Here is a 20,834-nt window from a genome sequence, read left to right on the forward strand (position 1 = left end):
TATATATATAGTCCCCAAAATGTTTTACGGAATATGAATAGACAGATTTTCAACTAGACATTTCCACACTGAAGCCATCATTAATACTGCTACAAAGGAAAAAGGAGCCTGAAATATCAACTCCAATCAACATCAGAGGAACTCAACAGCTTCTTAACTAAAGATCAGACATGAACAACGTCTAATCCAATCAGTATCAATATTATCCCAGTTCCCCATCCCTTTCAAGAGATTTCTTCCCCACTGATGCACACAGTAGGGCAACAGCATACAGATAACACATTAACCGCTGTGTTCACTGTCACTTCTGTGCTTCAGAGTTGTCCTGATTGAAGTACAGCTGCATTGTTTTTGCTACGAACACCCAGCAGGGAAATCATACTGCCCTGCTTGCAGTTGTGTTAAAACTTCAGTGCATTTGTACATAGATGTAAACCGATTGATTATTGAAAGATGTCCAGAGTTCATCCCTTTTAAAAAACAAATGACTATTCAATTTCCTCTGGAAAACAAAAAAAAAGGATTTGGTGCAACTCTGATTTTAAAAATCATATTCACTTCTCTGCTCCTCCCCACTAGCATGTTTTATGCAGACCATGTTCTATAAAAATCACCGCAGAGCACTTTTAGAGCACTGCTGGCATGGAGAAGAAAGGGGAAAAAAACAGGAATCAAAACAACAAGCTGGTTCTCAACACTGATTCCTGCTCGGAATGCTGCTGAAGAAACACAGGCTCTCCCAACTTTGCAAATAACACAAGAGTCAGAAGAGAGATTAAATGCTCCGTTTCGATGGCCTGGCACTTACCACATTAGGTCCAAACTCTTAACGCCGTGGCAAGGTTAGTTCTGCCAACTCTGCAGCTTTTCAAGTAAATACAAACTCCGTGGTGTCCAAAGAAAAGTTCACAAAATTTTGCAAACTTCCAACTTTCCCAGTAAGTAAAGAGTAAATCTGAAAGGGACACTCATGAAAGCAGATGCTTTTCTAGAAAGATAGGTAAAACAGCAGCCTTTATAAGTAGCATTAGACTTTCACAGCTAAGAGATGCACTCCTCTTGGTAGCCTAACATACCTGCCTTTTCAGACTTCAACCCGACCAAAGAAAAATCAGTTCACACTTGTGAACAATTCACTGAATTGTAAAGTGTACAACCCAGGGGCGTCTGGGGCGTGAAGGGGAAAGGCCGCTAGTCAGCAGTCAGTTAACATGACCTATGGCAATACCGCTGTAGTCATTTGCAACCAACAAAGATGGGCTTTAAGACATATGGGAGAGGGAGAAAAAATTGCCTTATACCTCAGCTCAGACTTCTAATACGCTGGCAACTGCTTCATGGCATTTAGTTTCATAGAATTACTAAATTCAACAGTTTAGCAATTCAAACAATACATTCTGCCTCTATGTGATTATAACCATTTATTTTTTAAAGGCATTAGAATGAGAAAACACAGAAAGCTCAGAAAAACAAAACAAACGCGATTGATGAAAAATAAAACAACTTGATTTTCTGTGCCATCGTCAGAACAACCAGAGATTCAATATCATGCCATCAACACATAGTACTAATTTGTTTATTTTTAATCCCATCTGTATGTAGAATGGAAGGTTCATTTCCAAAAACGTGAAGATCAATCTCCTTACAAACCATCCAAGTCTCACACTCAAATCCTGAGCTGGGCTTGAAGCTTCCAAGAACACTTCATCTTTGGTGCATTTAACTGCACAGCTCTTAAAAAGGCAAACTGGAAATACGGTTAATAACAATTTCTGCTCTTACCACTACCTGCTCCATCTTCATGCCATAAACTCAGTCATGTTTATTATGTCAAACAGTCAATGTGTTTCTACAGAAATCTGAGTGAAAGCAACTGATTTGTAAATACTGTCACTGTGGGCTGATATTCAAAATCCATCTGTGGTCAAGCTCATGATGCATCCTACTCCAAACTCCTCTGAAACCTCTGACCCTTTTTACTAAGACGAGCTAGAGGTGAGGGCATATGAAGCAGACCCAAAAAACTAGCAGCAATTTTAATTACTGCTTACCTTCAAATGAGCTTATCTGTTAGACAACGAGATGCAGCATCCCTTGCTTGAGAAGTTATTTCATGGGTAGCAAGTTAAAAGACACTCAAAGGAACACTTGTTTCTATGTTCTGTTTTGATCAGCAACACTCCAGACAATTACAAAATGCTGGAAAAGGAAAACCAGCTTCTATTTTGAAAAGAGAGAAGAATAAACACTAAGAGGATGAATGATGAATGTGGAGGACAAACTGTTTATATGCAGCCTATTACCACCCAATTGAAACGACAACATTTTAATGTAGCTACTAAAAAAAAAAAGCTGTATTTTCTTCAGTAAAATTAGAACAGTTCATATTTTTCCATAATAGGCAACATTTACAACCTCTGTACATAGTTGGAGATCACAATCCCTTGACAAAGAAAAAAAAAGAACGTGATATCCCACAAAGTAACAAATGAACTCTAAACAGGTAAAAACTACTGCAGTTTAGGTACAGATCTGTAGTAGTTCTACAGCCTAATCTGGATTATGCAGTGCCTGAAGAACATCACTTTATTCTAGAAAGACACTACATTTTTAAAACACCATTTTCCAGTGGTTTTCTGCTTATTGGAAAACACACCCTTGAGTTTATGAGGGAGCTGTCTACACAGAAGCTTATTGCACAAGAGTGTGAAAATGCAGCTTCTCATTGGTCTGTTAGCTGGAGAAAACAGTCCTGATCAGCCTGCTTGGGTTCGGTTTCCAGCTTTGCTCTAGATCTTCTGAATGCTCTTGGGCAAATCTTCTGTTGATGCGATCTGCCAGCTATAATCAATTGCCTTCTAGCAGAGCAGGCCAGTATGTGCCTCCTGTTCCCCAACCTGCTTCTGAATTCAGTCATTAACCTTCATTTGGGGTTTAACTTCTCCAGTCCCAGTTATAGCACTTAAAGCTTACGAAGCGCTCCGCTAGCCCCAGCAGAAGTGGTGTGGGACAAACGACTGCCAATTGCACTTAGATGACTACACGATCTTCAGGAACAGCCTTCGCGCTTGGTTTCAGCAGTAGTTCTGCAAAAGTCAGACACTGCTCAACTCATTGACATACTAAGACCAAGATGACATTAAGTAGTACCAAGACAGCATGTTACCAGTTGCTGGTCAGTTGTGAAGCTGTAGTAGCCCTACTAAGATGAGCTGAGCTATCAGGTTTTAGGCAGAGATATTTATATTACTGGCTCACAGTTGTTTACGTGCCCACAGTTTGTCCGCATCCCCTGAAAGCTGAAGGCGTGACACCACTGGACACACGCATGATTCTTACTCTCGAAAGCACTGGAAGACACATAAATCCTATGTATAGCCCAGGAAAAAAGCCTTACTTAACAAATCTTAACACAGCTAACTAGGCTAAAGGTCATAGAAAGGTTTGGCTGCACTTTTAACAGACACGACCGAGGATCACGGGAGCCTGGTTCACAACACAGAATGAAGATCTCATTTTAATAAGCATACAACCTAAACCAGCTATCCAAAATAACAGTATGTGCAACAGCTGAAATTTTAAATATTATAGCAATTCTTAACAGGACAAATGCATCGGAGACCTCCGTGGTTAAGCTGTCTGTGCTGCTGGACAGAGAGAATAGCATCTAATTCTTGCAGCAGTCCATGTCCCAAACCACAAAAACACTCATTACCATGGAACAAAAACAACCCCCACACCCGATGCCACAGGCACACAAGATGGTAAAAACAAACATGTCAAAACTTTTGCACCCAAGTGTGTTACAGTCTTATGCAAACTCTAAGGCGGGATATGGGGCCAGCGTGCACCAGCTTTCTGTGCTCAAAAATAGCTGCTGCACAGAAACAGCTCGGTTAAGTACAGTCCCACCAGCCTGAAATTCAACAGAGAAACCAGATCAACAGCACAGTGTGATCCCTTTCCTCGTTCAGCTCTAACACTTTCGGAACATAAGGAGACTAGGCCTTTGATACAAAGCATAAGGCTGCTTTTAAACATCCAGAGAAGGAAGTTCTTCCACATGCTGTCACCCTTTTGGGTGTTAGTCCCATTTTTCTTGGCTTAGCTCAGGGGGTGAGCCAGCAGCTGGTGGCAGCAGGAAGCTCACATGCCAGAACACACAGATGCTACAAGACCCATCAAGACCCAGGAAAGAAGGTAAAAAGGAAAGAGATTCAGGCTTGGAAGAGAAAGTATGGGAATCAAGAGTTTTGCCAGACCCATCTCCAAAAATCAAGCACAACTAAAAATAAAATTCTGACAACTCACTATGCAAGAAGACAATGGCACGCACAAATCCCACAAACACAGATTTCCTTTCTTTTTTAACACAACTGCTATATATTCAGCAGAAAAAAAAAAAAATCTTTCTTAAAAACCCTAAGCTCTGGACCCCAGTCCTTTTTACTGGCAGCTGCTGCTGCAGAGAATCTGAAATCCATTGATCACCAACTTCAAAAAGAGAGATTAAATGTTGATCTTGTACTAACTGCGCATATCCAGCCCGAGTTTAAACTTGCCAGATACAGTCCTCCAAAGAATAGAAGGCTATGACTTTCATCCTCAAAACCCATTATTCTAGATAAGGTGAATTCCCAGTGTAATTACTGAATTAAAGAATATTCTTGCTGCAACCTAGAGGTAGGTGGTAGCAGTTCGCAGACCTGACCCAAAACCAAGGTTCACCACTTCTCCTCCCACATACACCACCTTGCTTCAGCAGCCTATTCTTCGCTCCATTTGTAATAAATTAATTAATCAGGCAGTGAGCATGGGGGTTGAGGAGCTGTAAAGACACAGCTATTTGGTGATGGCTGGTTTAAAGTCCCACCTTTGAGAGGAAAATAAATTCCTTCTCCCACATTCCACCCCGTTCCTCTGACCCTCCACTCCATTTTCACTCACTCCACACCTCCCACTCTCCACTCCATCTAACACTCCAAATCCATTTGATGGTAATTTCCCCCTCTAAAATGTGAAATTAAGCGTTCTGGTTATCATGGAAGGAGGATTCATTTGCAATTTATCTAATTTTGGGTGGAATTGAGGTCTGAAATTCTGGGGAGACTGAGGTGTTATTTTAAACCACTAAGAATATCCCACATTTATGCCCAGAGTGTGTAGCAGATGTCAGGCAATTTTCGTAAATTTTACTCTTTAAAAACCTATACTTTAAGTTGTTTACATGGTTACACTAGGCATAAATCAGTGCAAAGTAATCCTATCCACACTTGTATCCTGAAATACAAACCTATTTGATGCCAGTTTTATTTATATATGCTAAGTATTATATTGAGTATCATTGTTAAGTATTAGAAGACAACCAGGAGCTCAGTCATCTATTTGCCATCAGGCTAGACTAAGAGAGGCTGCTCAGCCACCAATGTACCTACAAGAAGCAAAGAAGCTTTAGTTACACATATGTTGGAAGGAGGGTTCGTGTAAATTAGCTGTAAGTTTAGAGAACATCTAGTTTAGCAGCAGCAAGTTGGAAAGGGCCCACAGCAAAGCGTAAAAAATAAGTTGTAACTGGGTTCAGAAAACACATGAAGTGAAAGAATTAAAGGATTTGTTCTCCTTGTTTAGGAGGTGTGTTAAGGTGGTCATGGAGAAAGAGAGGAGTAAAATAACAGTCCGACCAGTAAAAGCTTTTACAAGAGGATCAAGATCATTTATCCTTAGACCCTGGAGAAAAGGCGCACTGAACAAATTAGATCTGGGCAGGCTTCAGGTTTTTTGTCGATGTGGATGGGGTACAGAGCAACACATGCACTGAAGACACTGGAACATGCTACAGAAGCTGTAGAATTCATTGCAAAAGGTGATTTTAAATAGCAGTTGGATAGCCATCCCCCTGAAGTTTTTTGTTCAATTAAATCTTACCCCAGCAAAGGAGTTTCATCTGTGTCTTGAAACGCAAGACATACAATAAACACCGCCACCAAAAACCACACACCTCTCCCAGTAACATCATAGTCACGATCCTGTCAGCCTCCCAGAGCAGATGCATCTAGTACCTTTTATTGAATACTAATGTTAAAATATGATAAAATATTAACAAACTGCTATTTAGCTCTTAAATAAAATAAGCAAGCTTATTTTTTAAGATCTCATTATATTTCATAGGATTCTTCCCCCCCAATAATAACAGTGTCTGAGGAAGAAGAGATTTAGTTCAGTGTTGATTTTGGCAGCCTACCGTTTGTCACTGTTAACATTATTATTTACAATAAAACGTTATATTCAATTTCATCTCAACTGGCCTGAATTGGTTTATAGCACCTGGATGGAAGACGTGAAAGGATTTCTCTGAAGAAATCCAGAAAAGCTGCCTTTTAATTTTCTTTGTTTTTTTTTTTTTTCCTTATTTGTAACTTAGGATTTGTTGGGATTCTCTGGGATGGCACTAAAATGTTTCAAAACTCCCCAACAGCACACTCTGAACTTACTCACTGTTTTGTCTCGCTCCTAATTACATCGCCTACTCCAAGTAAAAACCTTCACACACCAGAACAGGCAAATGACTGGATTCAGCACACATAACCTAGCACACTTCCATCTCTGCAGAGGCTGGAAACAAGCTCTCCGTGTGTCTTTCAGACCACCTTCCTACAGACGTATTTTTATGGAGGGTTCCTCAAGCTTTTCTTTCTTTTCCCACAGACCACCCATTAAGCATGCCACATGAACTCCCCTCCTGGTGCACAAGGCAATAGCTCTCAGACTGTCCTTAATATCCCTGCAGCAAATACTGAAATTGGTTACATGGAACAGCATATTTCATCATCTCTTAACACAGTTCAGCAGCTGGGAAGGAGGACAGCCAAGCCCATGTGAGCAGCCAACAGGGCCCGGACCACCAAGCAGCACGCAAAACGTGTTTAGGGATGTGCTAGATGACTGAACAAAAACCAGAATATCAGCAGAGATTTGGGGACACATATATGAAGTTGCTCAGATACTCATTAGATAAGACTCTCAACCACTTTAACCATTTTATTTAGAGGAGAATACAATTCACTGGAGTATAGAGCAATTTTCCTCTGCTCTGTTTTGTTAAATAGAGGAAATTTCTAAACATTATTGCAAAACTCCCGGCTCTTGGCAATCGCTCTCTATGTAATGCAGAGCTGGTGCTCAGCCAAACAGTTGTGAGGACTGCAGTCTCATGCAATCCTGACTAGCTAATGCTAAACAGATCATCTCTCTGCAGTCTGAACCTCCACCTCTTCCTGACCTCAGATTCTCCATCTGAGCATTTTACAGAGGTTAAAACATCCATAGGATTTTCCAGTTTCAACATAGCAAAAGCAAAAGTATGCTGTTCACAACAGTTTGTCAGTTTTTAAGCACAGTACTTCTGAAGAAGTAACCATTATATAAGCTTTTTGTGATAGGATAATAGGACTTTGCTACTCAATAACCACAATGCATGTGACAGCTTCAATGTAAATATGTTGTCTATTTGGGATTAGGACATTCTTCCTCCACATGAGAACCAACAGCAAGCTTTGAAAACTACTACGCATTTTTAAGACTATTAAGTTGAGCATGCTCAGCTCAACAGTCCACTTTTTGGGTTGGTGATGGTTAGAGATTTGGATTTGTACTGAATTCAAAGGGAGTTTAAACAGAATTGCCATCAAATTTCAGCAATGAAGGCCAAAGCTCCCTGGCTCCACAGAAAATCCCACTCTAAATGCAGACAGTAAATTCCAGACCTTCCACAAGGAAGCTGAAAAACCTTTCGAGTCTTTCTGAACAACTGGACAACAGTAACGTACAGGTCTAACGTATCAGTTAAGGTAACGATTGCTGTCTGGAAGAATGTCTGACACCCTGAAAAATAATGGTGGAACTGCATTAGCTTAAAAACCAACACACATCTGATTGCAACCTATCATTAAAAAAAAATACCTCTCGAGTCCCTCTGCTGCAGTTCACCTAATTCATTGTGGACATGTTGCATTTGGGTTGGTTGGTTTGTTTTACTGCCGAGCAGCATTTTTGTTTTAAGCTGCTCTGAAGCTGGCTCCCTTCCAGTTTTGCCCTGGAGTTTCTCAGTCTTCAAGGGATCGTAGTATCCAGACCCCAAGGTCCTGTGCTCCCAAATGCAGACTCGCAGAATTACCTGCGCACTGGAGGAATCGACATCAGCTTCAAGGGCAAAGCAGCAAACTCCAGGCAGCCCTGGTTTCTAAAAGCACCGGTTTGCTCGAGTCTGCCACTGCGTCCAAACGAAGGAATCGGATAGGAGAAGGAAACCCATCGTATATGCAAGGACTATCCATTGACCCCCATCACAGCCAGCTGCAGCTAGCCTCCAAATCCCCTCTATGTTAAATTAAGAACAGTGTGACACAATGAGGGCTGTCACAGGCCTCCCGCACCAGCTGCTGTCTCAAAATGCAAGGAGCGAACCGCTCCAGACACATCACAGAGCACTGCACTGGCATCTCGCTTCCTTCGGCTACACCAAACCACGGTCTCTGCTACGCCTTTTGTAGGAGCGAGAGATGCAAACGTGTAACCCTGGCTCCAAAACACAAGTTACTTTCACTGTGGGAAGAAGAGTATTCCTTTACAGTGCCTCTCATACAAGCCCATGGTGACCCTACCTCAGTGAGAAATGCAGTTGAGAAGTCTCAGGACCATATTCTGAGGTCGGTCACTCTGCAAGTCACCAAGAAGACACAGGCATAAAAAAAAGTTGCTGATGGCATGCACATTTGCTTCAAGGCCAGGTCTGTGGCCCTTCAATGTAAATCCATTTGCATCTCTACTGCAGCAGCACTGAGAGCATTTCTTAAAAACCTACTGCAACAGTAAAACGTTTTTCCATTTGTTTCATTTTTCCATTTGTGCTCCGGCTGCAGCTCAGCCGGGCGAAGGAGCTGCCGTAGCACACGTTTTTGGGCTCGCCTTTTCAAACCTGGATCCTTTTGGCAGAATCCTCCCAAGGAAAGCAACGGCGTGTGCAGTCATGCTGGCAGCTCTTGGGGCATCAAAACATCTGCAAGGCAGCAGAGAGGCTGGGGAGCAGCCAGCAGCTGGGGACAGGCAGGAACACACAAGGAAGTTCAACCAGAGGCTGGCATCGATGCTTTTTTTTTGTTGTTGTTTTTAGTCTCCTTTCTGGGACTATCCGCTTAGAAACACTGTATGGTAAAGGCAGCTTTACCTTTGAACCTGTGCGTTGAAGAAAACAACACCCACGGGGAGGTCCCCCCTGCAATCTCAGAGATGAGCTCCTGGTTGTGCCTGCAGAAAAACCTGCCTGTTTTGCCAGGACACGAGAGAAAACACAGAAGAAAGGCAACAGCCCAGGGCTCACCCAAAAAGTCCTGGGACCTCTAGTTTCCTCTCCTGCCCATTATACCCTGACAAAAACTGGTTTCCAGACTCGGTGCCACCTGCCCACTTCAATAGCTCAGCCTTCTCCCACCACTTGTGTTTGGGCTTTAGCCCCAACTACGTATCATACTGCAGGCACGAGGCTACAAGCACCAGAATTCAGACACTGAAGAAGGGACCAGTTAATAGCCACATCATTAGGCAGAGAAGTAATTAGTTAGCTGTAAAGAAAAACAGAAAAAAGCAAAACAACACAGAACAAAACCATTAAATGGCTCCTACGTAACTCATCTTTTAAGAGTCCAAGGTCCCACACTTCCACTCTCTCGCGGATTTTCTTCAGTTTCAAATCATCATCTAGACTCAAAATCTTTTCCAAGAAAGCCAAGGAGATATTCTGGGGCTGAATTCCTAAACGCATTTCCCTTCCTCCACACACAGCCTACCGGCCTATAAAAATAAGTACAAGGAGACTGATACAATCTGCCTTCTCTTGAATATTACCTACACAGTCCAAATTTAGAGAGCCAACTTTATGCTGGAGGCATGGGAATGACAACTGGTTTTCCTGTAAATGTCCTGAAATTCAACATTTTGGAGGGACAAACAGCACAGAACTATTTCACGCTTCTTCAGCCAGGCTGGCATTTGTACTTAACTTCATTGCTCTCTCTTAGAGACCCTTTGGGCACTGACATACTGGAAAGAATTTTTTTTTTTAACCAATTTTCCAGTCTAGACTCAAGCCTGATCCTCACTGATTTGTGATACAGCGGAATTATCAGCAAGCCACTCCAATTGAAAAGGAAAATAACTGCATGGAGAAAACACCACTCAAGCTCTTCTGTCCAACAGAGACATGCCGCCAAACCTTAGCTTGGTACTAAGTCTTTTTTGCAGTATTTTTACACTTACCAGATTTGCCAATGCAAAACCTGAAGCAACCCAATGGATAGGTCCTCCCCTTTCTTCCCCATTTTATTTGCAAGGCAGCTTTCAGACCTCTACTAATGATTAGCAACATCACAAGCAATAATCTTTACAGTCCTAAAATTATTCTATACGTTCTTGCAACTGTAGTAAGATAAATGGACGTATAAGCACTGACTCTGATGAAGGAGAAACTTGAGGCAGTAACAGAAATTGTTAATCCCACCCAAATGATGGAAATTACTAGAATTGATGCCTTTTTTAATTGAAGAAGCACTGGAATCCCTACAGATCTTGGAAGCATTTTTCCACTCAGTTTGTAACATACTATGGACATTTTAACTCCAAAATAAGCTCAGATTTATTTTTTTCCAGACCCTTGGCAAACTTCTGACAGAAAGTGGGAGAAGAGTTAGTGAAATTTTGAACATGCCTTCTCTTCCAGGGAAACCACTCTTTTTGACCAGATGCTTGAGAAAAAAAAAAAACACGTTTTCAAAATGTCATGTGTTTGACTCCACAAGACTGAGCAACACTTAGATTTATAGAATAATATAGAAGACAGTAGAAAAAATGTTCCTTCGTGTTGCTGCAGCAGGACAAACACTGGCCTTACAGAGAAACGAAGGAGCCATAAGGACCGAATTTAGTTTAATCAATGATCTTGGCTAAAGCAGAAACATCCCCAGCAAGGAATGATTTACAGAGCTGAGCGTAGATTGTGATAGTTATGTGCTACATCAGAGGTTGTAAATTAAGTATTATCACTGATACAAATTCAAGTACAATATTACAGATTTCATTATCTTAAATAATCCTTTCCACTTCACCTTCTTTTTGCTCTCCTTCCTAACCAGCTAACACAAAACCAAAACACTGAATATTTGCCTGGAAGACAGCCATACGACTGGCACAGAAGTGCTGTCCACAACTAGTCACTAGAAACTTCTCCCTGCTTCATACTTCCTAAAGCACAGCATCATGGGGCAGGTTCCACTTAACAAACGGTTTTATTTGGGAAGATTTGTAACAGAATAAAAATAAATCTTATTGTAGAACCTACATTTGAGACCTTTATATCTGACTCAACTATACATTTATTCCAATGAGTGACATTTTATCTGACTCAACTATACGTTTGTTCCAATGAATGACATTTGCCACTAGTCAAATCTAGCATATGCTAATTCTTTGTAGTTTTAGCAATATCATATATTTAGTGCAGACAGAAGCAAGAAGTCTCTTTTCAGCTTTTTTTTTTTTTTTTTTAAGATGTGCGCCCTTTGGAGTTAATATAACATCTGGAACTAGGAATTGGAAACAATTCAGATTAGAAACAAGCATACCTTTGTCAAGCCTATATTTGTTGAAGTCCTGAAGAAAATTTGAAAGCCAAATTTTCCAAATGATGTAGAACCACTATTTTATCCATTAAGATTTTGGAACCGTCATCACTGCATAATCTACTATTATTGGCTAGACAGTTGTCTGCCAAACCAAGAAGGAATAAAATAAACTGCAAAAACAACAGAAATGGGCCTTGCTCCCTTCACAAACATTTGGCATCCAGAATCTAAAAGGGGACACTACAGGTCTGTTCGTTTTTTCCCCTATATCATTTAACACAAACCTACTGTTTAGGTGTTCACGGAAGTAACCCCTTCGTCTGCATTTTTTCCACACCAGTTTATGCATCAATAGGACAAATTTTCAGTTTGCACTGAGCATAACACTGGGGGTGGGGGAATCCATGCCTAGTACATTTAAAATAACAGCAGTGAAATGAATTATTGCCATGTACTCCGCATCATAGGATGTGAAACATCCAAGTATGGTTTCCTCCTGCCACATCCCCCATCCGTATTTTTAAGCACTGCCTTTGCACTTACCATTTTGGCAAAGCCCAGCTGCAGTACCACGTAAGAGACTATTTCGATGCCACTTCTGCTTATTCTAAAATCAGAAAATACCAGAAATCTCAATGGACAGGCTCTTTCCAGTTTTTGTGGTCACAAGCACAGTGCCATATTAATTCTCACAAAGAAAACTGTCTTGAGTCAGCTGACAGATAGCTCCAGTGTGGTTTGAAAATGGTAAACACCGCTATGGAATTTAAACTAGCGCCCTATTGTGTTAGGCAAAACGCAAGTTTGTACTTGAATCCTTAATCAAAGTATGAAACTGTTTCTTAGAAGCAATGCAAAGAGGGGCAATATTTAAACAGTGGTTGCAGGAGGTGGTCTGGTAAAATAGAAAACAAATTACAATCTGCCAGGTGGCTTACCAGTACCGTGACCCCAAAAACATCCATTCCTAATGCAGCTCTCTGAGTCTAATACAGTCCTATAAGGAATCCATGCACAATTTACCACTTTGCACAGAGAGGTTAACGGGGCGGACTTTTCATAGCAAAGGCACATAAACACCACTACTCATTTCGGGTTGAAACCATTCATTTCTTAAATTCCACATCAGAACAGGTCAACACAAACATGATCTGAATAAGCAGTAAGCAAAATTTTCATTTAACCAGCCTACCTGTATAACAGGGTCAGGAGAGAGGTTAAAGCATTTGTTCTGAAGTGTCTGAACAGCAATGCATAATGCAAGTCTGATGTCCAAACACAGACCTAGCCACCCACACATACACAAAAAGAAGATTATAAAATATTTTCATGTAGAGCTACAAATTACAATTCATCTTTGACTTTTTTTAAGTTATGCTTTTTTACCTTTTAAAATTTGCATCTGAGTCTCAATGGCATACTATTGCCAGAATAAATTAAATACCTTCATTGCACAAAGAGGAGCAGCTGCCACAAGGTTGTCAGATACTCTCCTATTGCAGAAACACAAAGTTGTCCTAACAGCAAGCTGGAGAGATACTAGAAAGCAACTAGAAAGGTCTTGTGCATTTCAACCTCAGCAGCAGGTTGAAGGGAAAAAAACATATTCTTTTCTTCCTAGTTCACTCTGAGAAGTTTTCTTCTTCTGCCCACATGCTTCCCCACCTGTATAAACAGCACAGCCTAATTATTGTTTTAACCCAACACATATCTGCCTTTCCCAAACAAGAAAGGAAATGAATGCCTAAAAAGTTTTCAGTTCATCACAGAAGAGGTCCAAAGTGAGAAGGAATTCAATACGTTCCCTTCAAAGTAACTATGCAAGGGGAAAAAAAGCACAAGCCTTACACCATTCTTTAGAGTAACACCTAGAAGCCAGAACTGAGATTGTCACCCTCAAGATACGACGCACACACATTGTGAAAGACTCACACCTGAGGAACTTGCCATCTAGACACACAAGACAAAGAAAGGAAGCCCACAGAAGACTGGGATTAGGGGTCTTACCCGTGGCTACACATTTCAGGCTGTGGCGGAGCCGAGATGGGAACCCAGATGTGCCAAGTGGAGCACTACACTATAACCAGGGTTTCATTCCAGACAGTGTAAGCAAATACCCCCCCCCCAATCCCTTCTCCCATCCCTCTGGCAGTCTAGACAAGGTGTACTGCAAATAATGGACTGGACTCCTGATGTACAAAACATCCGGAGAAATGCGACTGAAGATTTTTCCATCTCTCTCCTCTCCAATTTCAGCAAATTTAAGTGCCAAAAGAAAACTCTGGGGCTATGCTACAGTCAGTTGTTTCGAATAGAGGGGGAAAAAATAAAAAAAAGCCAGTGTCAGATCAAAGAAAAATGAAGATACAGGCTGCCATTTTGGGAATCAAAAGACAGCTGGCTCATCTGCAAAATCAGAAGACCAAAGATACAAGCAGCACACTGCTGGAATGACAGGGAGAGGAACAGGAACACAGTTTCCACCACAAATAATTTAAGTATACAAATTCTGAATCTGCTCAAAGAACACAGGTGACAAAACACATCGCGGGGGGGGGGGGGGGGGGGAAGCTTATTTGTTTTTTATTATTTCATTTAATGCTCTAACTACCCCTTATTTCTGCAGAAGGAAGGGTGCAAGCCTATGAGCATTACACAAGGAAGCAGCAGCATGGAGGGCAGAGCAAAATGCATTTGTTTATACTAAAACAAAGCCAACTCAAACAATGTGTTGCTGTCAGTGATCTGATTATACTGTTTTGTGCACTGTATCCCTTTCCTCTCCCCTTCATTTTCACTATTTGGCTGTGCCCTCCTTGCTAAAGATGTAATTATTACACTGACAGGGAGTTAATATGCTCTGAGTAAGACGCATTGAGTAAGACGCTATTTCAATTTTAAAATGCCAGCAGAGAAAAGGAAACTTTTACATCAAGTGAAAAGCCAGTGACACTCCTCACCTGAGATTTCATCAGCTACATGGAGCCACATTGACTCCCTCTATCTGGATTTTTACAGCAGGATTGCTCTCCCGGCGTAACAACTACACCTGTTTCAGCACCGCAGACACGACTTTGGACTGCATGCCTTTCAGAGCAGGAAGCAAGCTCCCTTTGTGTCTGGGAAACATCCACTACTTTTACAAACAACCACCAAGCACCATTCTGCAAACATTCCCAACTACGTGCTATAGCTTAGAAAAAGAAAAAAAAAAAAACACACTGCTATGATTCAGGAGCTGAACCAGGAAACTTCTTCCATTTCCAGTTGTTGCAGACTGTTTTGGAGTTGCAATACCATGGATTCTGCGCTCCGCAGTATACTTTTTTTTTTTTAAACATAAAACACACTGCATGCCACTTAATACAAAAAGCTATGGGCCCACAACCCAAAATCACACTTCCAATCCAAAAATGTGACACGTGTGGCACAGGCATCATGCCAGACACTAGGACATCATTACCATTTAACAACTGCATTTTACCTTTTCTAAAGAATCCCCTGCAGTGGATTGTTAATAAACATAAATATACGCAAGAAATGACTACATTTAAGTAACTCCCTCCAGGTATGACCTACAATGACCAAATACAGAAGCAAACACCTACCCTCCTAAAAAACAATGGGGTTTTACAAACCCAGTTTAACCCACACATTTACATACAGAGGAGAAGGGCTGTTCTTCCTACATACTAAAGGGGGAAAACTTCTTTAAAAAGTATTTTGACCCAAACGTAAGCTTTATGTGAATAATTTTTAAAAAAAACAACAGCACAAAAGACACCTTAAAATTCATTAGTGAATTGCAAGAAAATTGAACGCTCTGTCTGCACTCACTCCGCCTCTGCAGCATTGTCAGAGAGAAGGCTAAACTAAAGGAAAAACCTACCTTCCCCAAAAATTAGATGTAAACTAGACCACAGAAGCACTTGCTTTTTATGAAACTCAGCTTTCTCCTGAGAACAAAAACAAAAAAGCAAATAAAAAAATCCCAGCCCACACAAACAAGCACAAACTTGAAGCAGAGCTGACAGAAGTCCTTTGCTTCTATACTAAACTTAGGCACCTCGATCTGTAACCAAATACTTGCTCGGAGTTAGGGCAACCTTCGCTTTCTACTGGCAGAAAGTATTGCAACATTACACGAAGAGCAAAAGCAGTACAAAGTGAAAAGGAATAATTCCCTTATCAAGCTCATCTAGTGCAAAAATAAATCAATGAAGATTTAAAAAGAAATGAAGATTTCTTTCTCCTTTACTAAGTGAACTTGAAACACCGAATTCCCTGTTTACGTCAGTCTTCTAGTAAATACCATGTGCAATACAGGCCAACCTTGCTGTTAACAGACCTTAGCTAGGTGACAAGTAAATCACCTTCAAGGACAATTCAGGTTGGGTGTTTGTGTTTTTTGTTGTTGTTTGTTGTTGCTCCCTTTGCTGACACTACTACTTGTACCATAGAGCAGCATTGTGAGAAACACCTACCGATTCAGCAGGAATGAGATTCAGAACTACCAACTCGTTTTCTACGAGTCACTGAGGAACCAGTAACTCTAAGTCATTACCATTGGGCCACCTCCTCTTCTTAATAATTGCACCACAAAGCACTGGAGCAAGAAGATGCATTTTATTTCCTCTCCGTTCTCAACACGTGAAAAACATCTTACGTTTTACTTGGAGGCAGTTAGGGTATCTAAAATCTCTCAAAAGCATGTGCTCCACTGATTACAGCATTATGTTGCCTCCTTTATGAAACCCTGGAGTGCCTATCTTTATATATATAAATGTATGTGTGCGTATACACTTCATATGGTTGTAAGACTTGACATCAAATGACACCAAACATTTCTTAAGGCTACTTAAGTTGAAGCCTTCAAACTAGAAATTTCATCTCATGCAGTAATTGTCCAAGCACACCACAGAACAACACAACATCAAAGAAGAGAACGTCTATCTGCTCCTGCATAACAGTTAATCCATACAATTAACCCTCTATAACATCACACTATAAATGCAAACACATGCTCCGTTTCTGTGTTCCTTAGAAGATTCTCCAAGATGCTATTCTTGTCGCTAATGAGGTGCAGAACAAACAATTAAAGACTTGCAAAAATAACACATTGAGTTTAGATTTTAAAAAAAAAAGAACAGAGAACAAAACACCATAGGCTGCATAACATCTGAATTGCATGGAAACATGTGGCATTACCCTTCCTTCAAAGCTGAATAAGTTAGACCCATCAAATCCTTGATCTTGCACTATCACAATTTTTATTAGACTAGAGAAAAATTGATTTAAATTATGTTTTACCCAGTATCATAAAGCAGCCCCTCTCTCAGGTATGCAGGTATTTGTTAACACTACATCTGATGGATGGCTCCATGACTGCACTTGCAGTACAAGGATTGCTTTTGCTTTGCAACCACCCGAACTCTGACAATGCAAATGCAGCACCTCTTATTCCCCCATCAGGTAGGCGAGTTACATACAGGCTACCACCTTCCACTTCTCAGAAACTGATTTCAAAAGGATGCCAAGGGATGTTGGCAAAGCTGGCATAGGTCATTTCTAAGCTAAGGTTACCCTTCCACATACAGATGTTGTTCCTGACCTTACTGTTCCGAGGATGGAGCATCCACAGCTTCTCTGGGCAGCCTGTGCCAGTGCCTCACCACCACCGGAGTGAAGAATTTCACTGAAGAATGTAACCTACTTAAATCTACCCTCTGGCAATTTAAAGCCATCAACACAGACAGGACAGCAACACCACTAACATAACACATCACAGCTGTATGACTGCAGCTTTAGAGCAAACTGTAAACCAAGGTGTAGAACACTTCTATACTCTAATTTTGCTATGTGCATACAAATAGAGACATGCTCCACTCTCCCTAAAACCTGTGTTCTGCATTAGTTTACAGGGACTTCGTCAGACAGCACACTATTACTGAAGAAATGAAGTCAATCGGGGAGAGGCTGGGTGGCTGAAAGAAGCACCTGCAGTCTGGAGACGTTCAGTATTATTGCAGTTTAACACCGGCAGGCAGCTCAGCACCTCACAGCCGCCCACTCACTCCACGGTGAGATGTGTGGAAGAATCCGAAGGGTAGAAGTAAGAAAACTGGGCTGAGAAAAAGGGAGATGACTAGGTAAAGCTAAAGCTCCACATGCAAGCAAAGCAAAATCAGGAATTCACTCACTGCTTCCCACCGGCAGCAGATGTTCAGCCACTTCCAGGAAAGCAGGGCTCCTTGTGCCTAACAGTTGCTTGGGAAGACAAATGCCATCACTCCAAACGTCCCTCCTTCCTCCTTCTTTACCCCCCAGTTTTATGGATGAGCATGATGCCATATGGCATGGAACACCCCTCTGGCAGTTTGGGTCAGCTGTGCTGGCCCTGTCCCCTCCCAGCTTCTCCCGTGCACCCCCAGCCTCCCCAACGGGCAGGGCGGAAGAGAAGCAGAAGAGCCCTCGAGCCCATGTAAAAACTGCTCAGCAACATCAGCGTGTTATCACCATCATTTTCATCAAAACAGAGCACCACACCAGCTACTATGAATGCAGCTAACTATCCCAGCCAAAACTAGAACAAATATACCTAGATATCTTTGTGGCTACTTTTCACCCAGTAGCTCCCCAGCTATCACAAGCTATATGTTATGCTACCATGTTTCTGTGAATCAGGACAGGAAAATGATTTGGCTGGGGAAAGACGGAGGAGGGGAAGAAAGAAAAAAAAAAAATCCAGCAAGGAAAAACCATCCCCCACACCAGCAGGTAATGCTTGTAACAGGAGGTTACTTCCAGCCCAACCAGTCCTCTAAATCTGATTTGCCATGCGACCACACTTTTTTGTACTGTCCCTGCATGGGTCACGGTATGGAAGCTGGGAGCTGCTTAAACTAGAACCACTGGACGAAATGCTCCTTTAGAAACAACCTCTTCCTAAACTATGCCGGATTTTGCAACCAAATTCCTTTTCATTCGGACTTAAAGCAACACAGCTAGTTAAGAAAATGTTCCCAGTAGGGTCTAGAACATTTAAAATTAGTCCACTGAGTGGCATGACACTGTTGCAACCCCATTTGCAGTAATCTATGCCTAAATATTGATTCAATTGTTTATTAAAATAAACAAACAAACAAAACTACTGCATTTAGGAAGCAACAAGAGAAGCACTTGTTGAATTCAATTTAAATATCAGGGAAGATGGAAAAAATATCTAAACTATAAGTTGCAGATAATCCAAATTCTGTGCTATTTGGGGTTTGCATGTAGAGTTCTGCGTACAATTTAAACACAGCCTTTTTTGTTGGTGCCAATTTTACAACTGTACAGAAAGATGGCCTTTGAAGTTGCTAATAGACAAGTTTCACGGATTCTTGCTTTAAGATCAGGTTTTTAACATGAATTTCCCACTGTCAGGACTAGAACGTTCATGCCGTTTCAGACACTGAGAAGTGTTTTGGAAACTTTACTGCTTTAGCAATGCATCGCTGAAGCCAGTGCAACAAGTGGAATCGAAGTTGGAAGATCTGTAGCATCTTGCAGAGAGTCTGATCATACGTTTGGCATATGCTCAGCAGAACCTGGGAGAAAGACCGGCACAGAATACTATCTGCTGGAGGCTGATCTATTTGTAAATGTTCCAGAACAATCATCCTCTTAGGAACACGCAATATTTATGACTGGATTTAAATTGCCGTTACTCGTTTCAAAAAGTCTTTCTCAACAAAGATAATAAAACACTCGCTTCTGGCCATATATACGATTGACATCATCCACACCAAAAATAGAAGTAAAAATAAAAATATTTTTTCCCAGCCACCTCACCTTCCTGATTGAGGCCAAAGTTTTGAAATCGAACTTGGATAAAAAATTAAACTTTCAATGACAGAAACGTTGCCAAGCTCACTAAGCAAACATGACTTGCTCAAATATTCACAGTAATCGGTTTTGTGTCCTGCTGATGTTCAAATAGGAAAATAATCCTGCAAACTCCATTCTTTTTCATAAGCAGCCAACATTAGTTCAGATTTTATAACAACAAACTAGTGCTAAAGCTTCTTTTTACAGTCTTAAGTGTGTGCACGTAATGCTTCCCATCTCCCACTGAGCCTGAATGCGCTATACTTGCATACTGAGACTCCAGTTAAAAAAAAGTTCTCAAAATTCACCTTGCCAGACAAAATAAGTATATTCTTGGAGAATCCAACACATTACTTCTGCCTCACAATGAAGCAGCTGACAAGTTATACAGGACAAAGCATTGTATACAGGTGTAATCCTAAGCACGGCAGCTGTCAAGTTGTATTTTTCTCTGCAGCCTCTCCACGTGCCTGGTGATGTCCAAGTTTCCGTAAAGCACACAAAGGCATTTCCTAAGCACCGGTACACAACCTCTCAATCGTTCAAGTTTTACTGAGTCCATGATGAGGTTCTGTCAACACAGTGGTTTGCAACTGCAATGACAGTCACCCAGCAGGGAAGAGAGACCTGAAGTCATTTTGGTTTCCAACACAGACCAAGATTTTATTTATAACAAAAAAAAGGAACTGCTGCTAGTGTCAAAATGAGCATAGGAAAGAAAGTCTAAAGCAGCTTCTTCCCAATTAATAGCTGGGGAACTGTAGTAAAGAGAAACATCTGGAGAATTCAGCAGCAATTAAAGAACAGCAAAGCTTGCAAGTAGAACAAATGCATGCCACATACTAGTTCACTGCTTTGACTGTATCTGTCCTACACCATGGACTCCAAAGCAAAGTATCAGTTTTTCTGCTGTCCACTCAAACAGTCCTCCCATCTACCCCTAGCAATGACAAAGAAGTGTCAAACCTCAGCAAAACAGGTCCAGATGCTCTTCTCTTGCTGCATAGCCCCAAAGATGTTCTCGCAGGCTCTTAGCATTGTGTTAAGAGAAGAGATACATAGAAGGCATCCTCCCTCACAAACTAGCATTCATAGACAAGAGGGTCTTAACAGGCTGTCAGAAATCATATGGACAGGTGTTATGTTATAGACAACCATGCTAATGAATCAGTTTATATCATGATGTGACCAGAAGATGCTCAGATTCAATAGATGAACCTGTTATACAGCCCCAATTCCTGTAGGCAGAAACAAGCTCCAAGGCTAATGCTAAGAAAGAATTACAATAAAGTA

General features: G+C 41.2%; 1 protein-coding gene across 6 annotated transcripts in view; it reads right to left on the reverse strand.

The window, feature by feature from the left end:
* The window catches only part of LRP5 (LDL receptor related protein 5), a 161,716-nt gene that overhangs the window by 109,038 nt on the left and 31,844 nt on the right, over positions 1-20,834 (reverse strand). Inside the window, exons 1-2 of one of the 6 annotated variants that reach the window (XM_080593162.1) lie at positions 12,865-13,119; positions 12,216-12,279 (exon numbers count right to left, since the gene is read on the reverse strand). The exons of the other annotated variants lie outside the window; for them this stretch is intronic. Of the exons in view, the coding sequence (XP_080449288.1) occupies positions 12,216-12,279; positions 12,865-12,972 (172 nt within the window). The 5' untranslated portion in view covers positions 12,973-13,119. Of the gene's footprint in view, positions 1-12,215; positions 12,280-12,864; positions 13,120-20,834 lie in introns of those variants that run through there. 6 annotated transcript variants of the gene reach the window in all.

This window comes from Anser brachyrhynchus (genome assembly GCF_964034855.1).
Source record: "Anser brachyrhynchus genome assembly, chromosome: 5".
Classification (NCBI taxonomy): Eukaryota; Metazoa; Chordata; class Aves; order Anseriformes; family Anatidae; genus Anser; species Anser brachyrhynchus.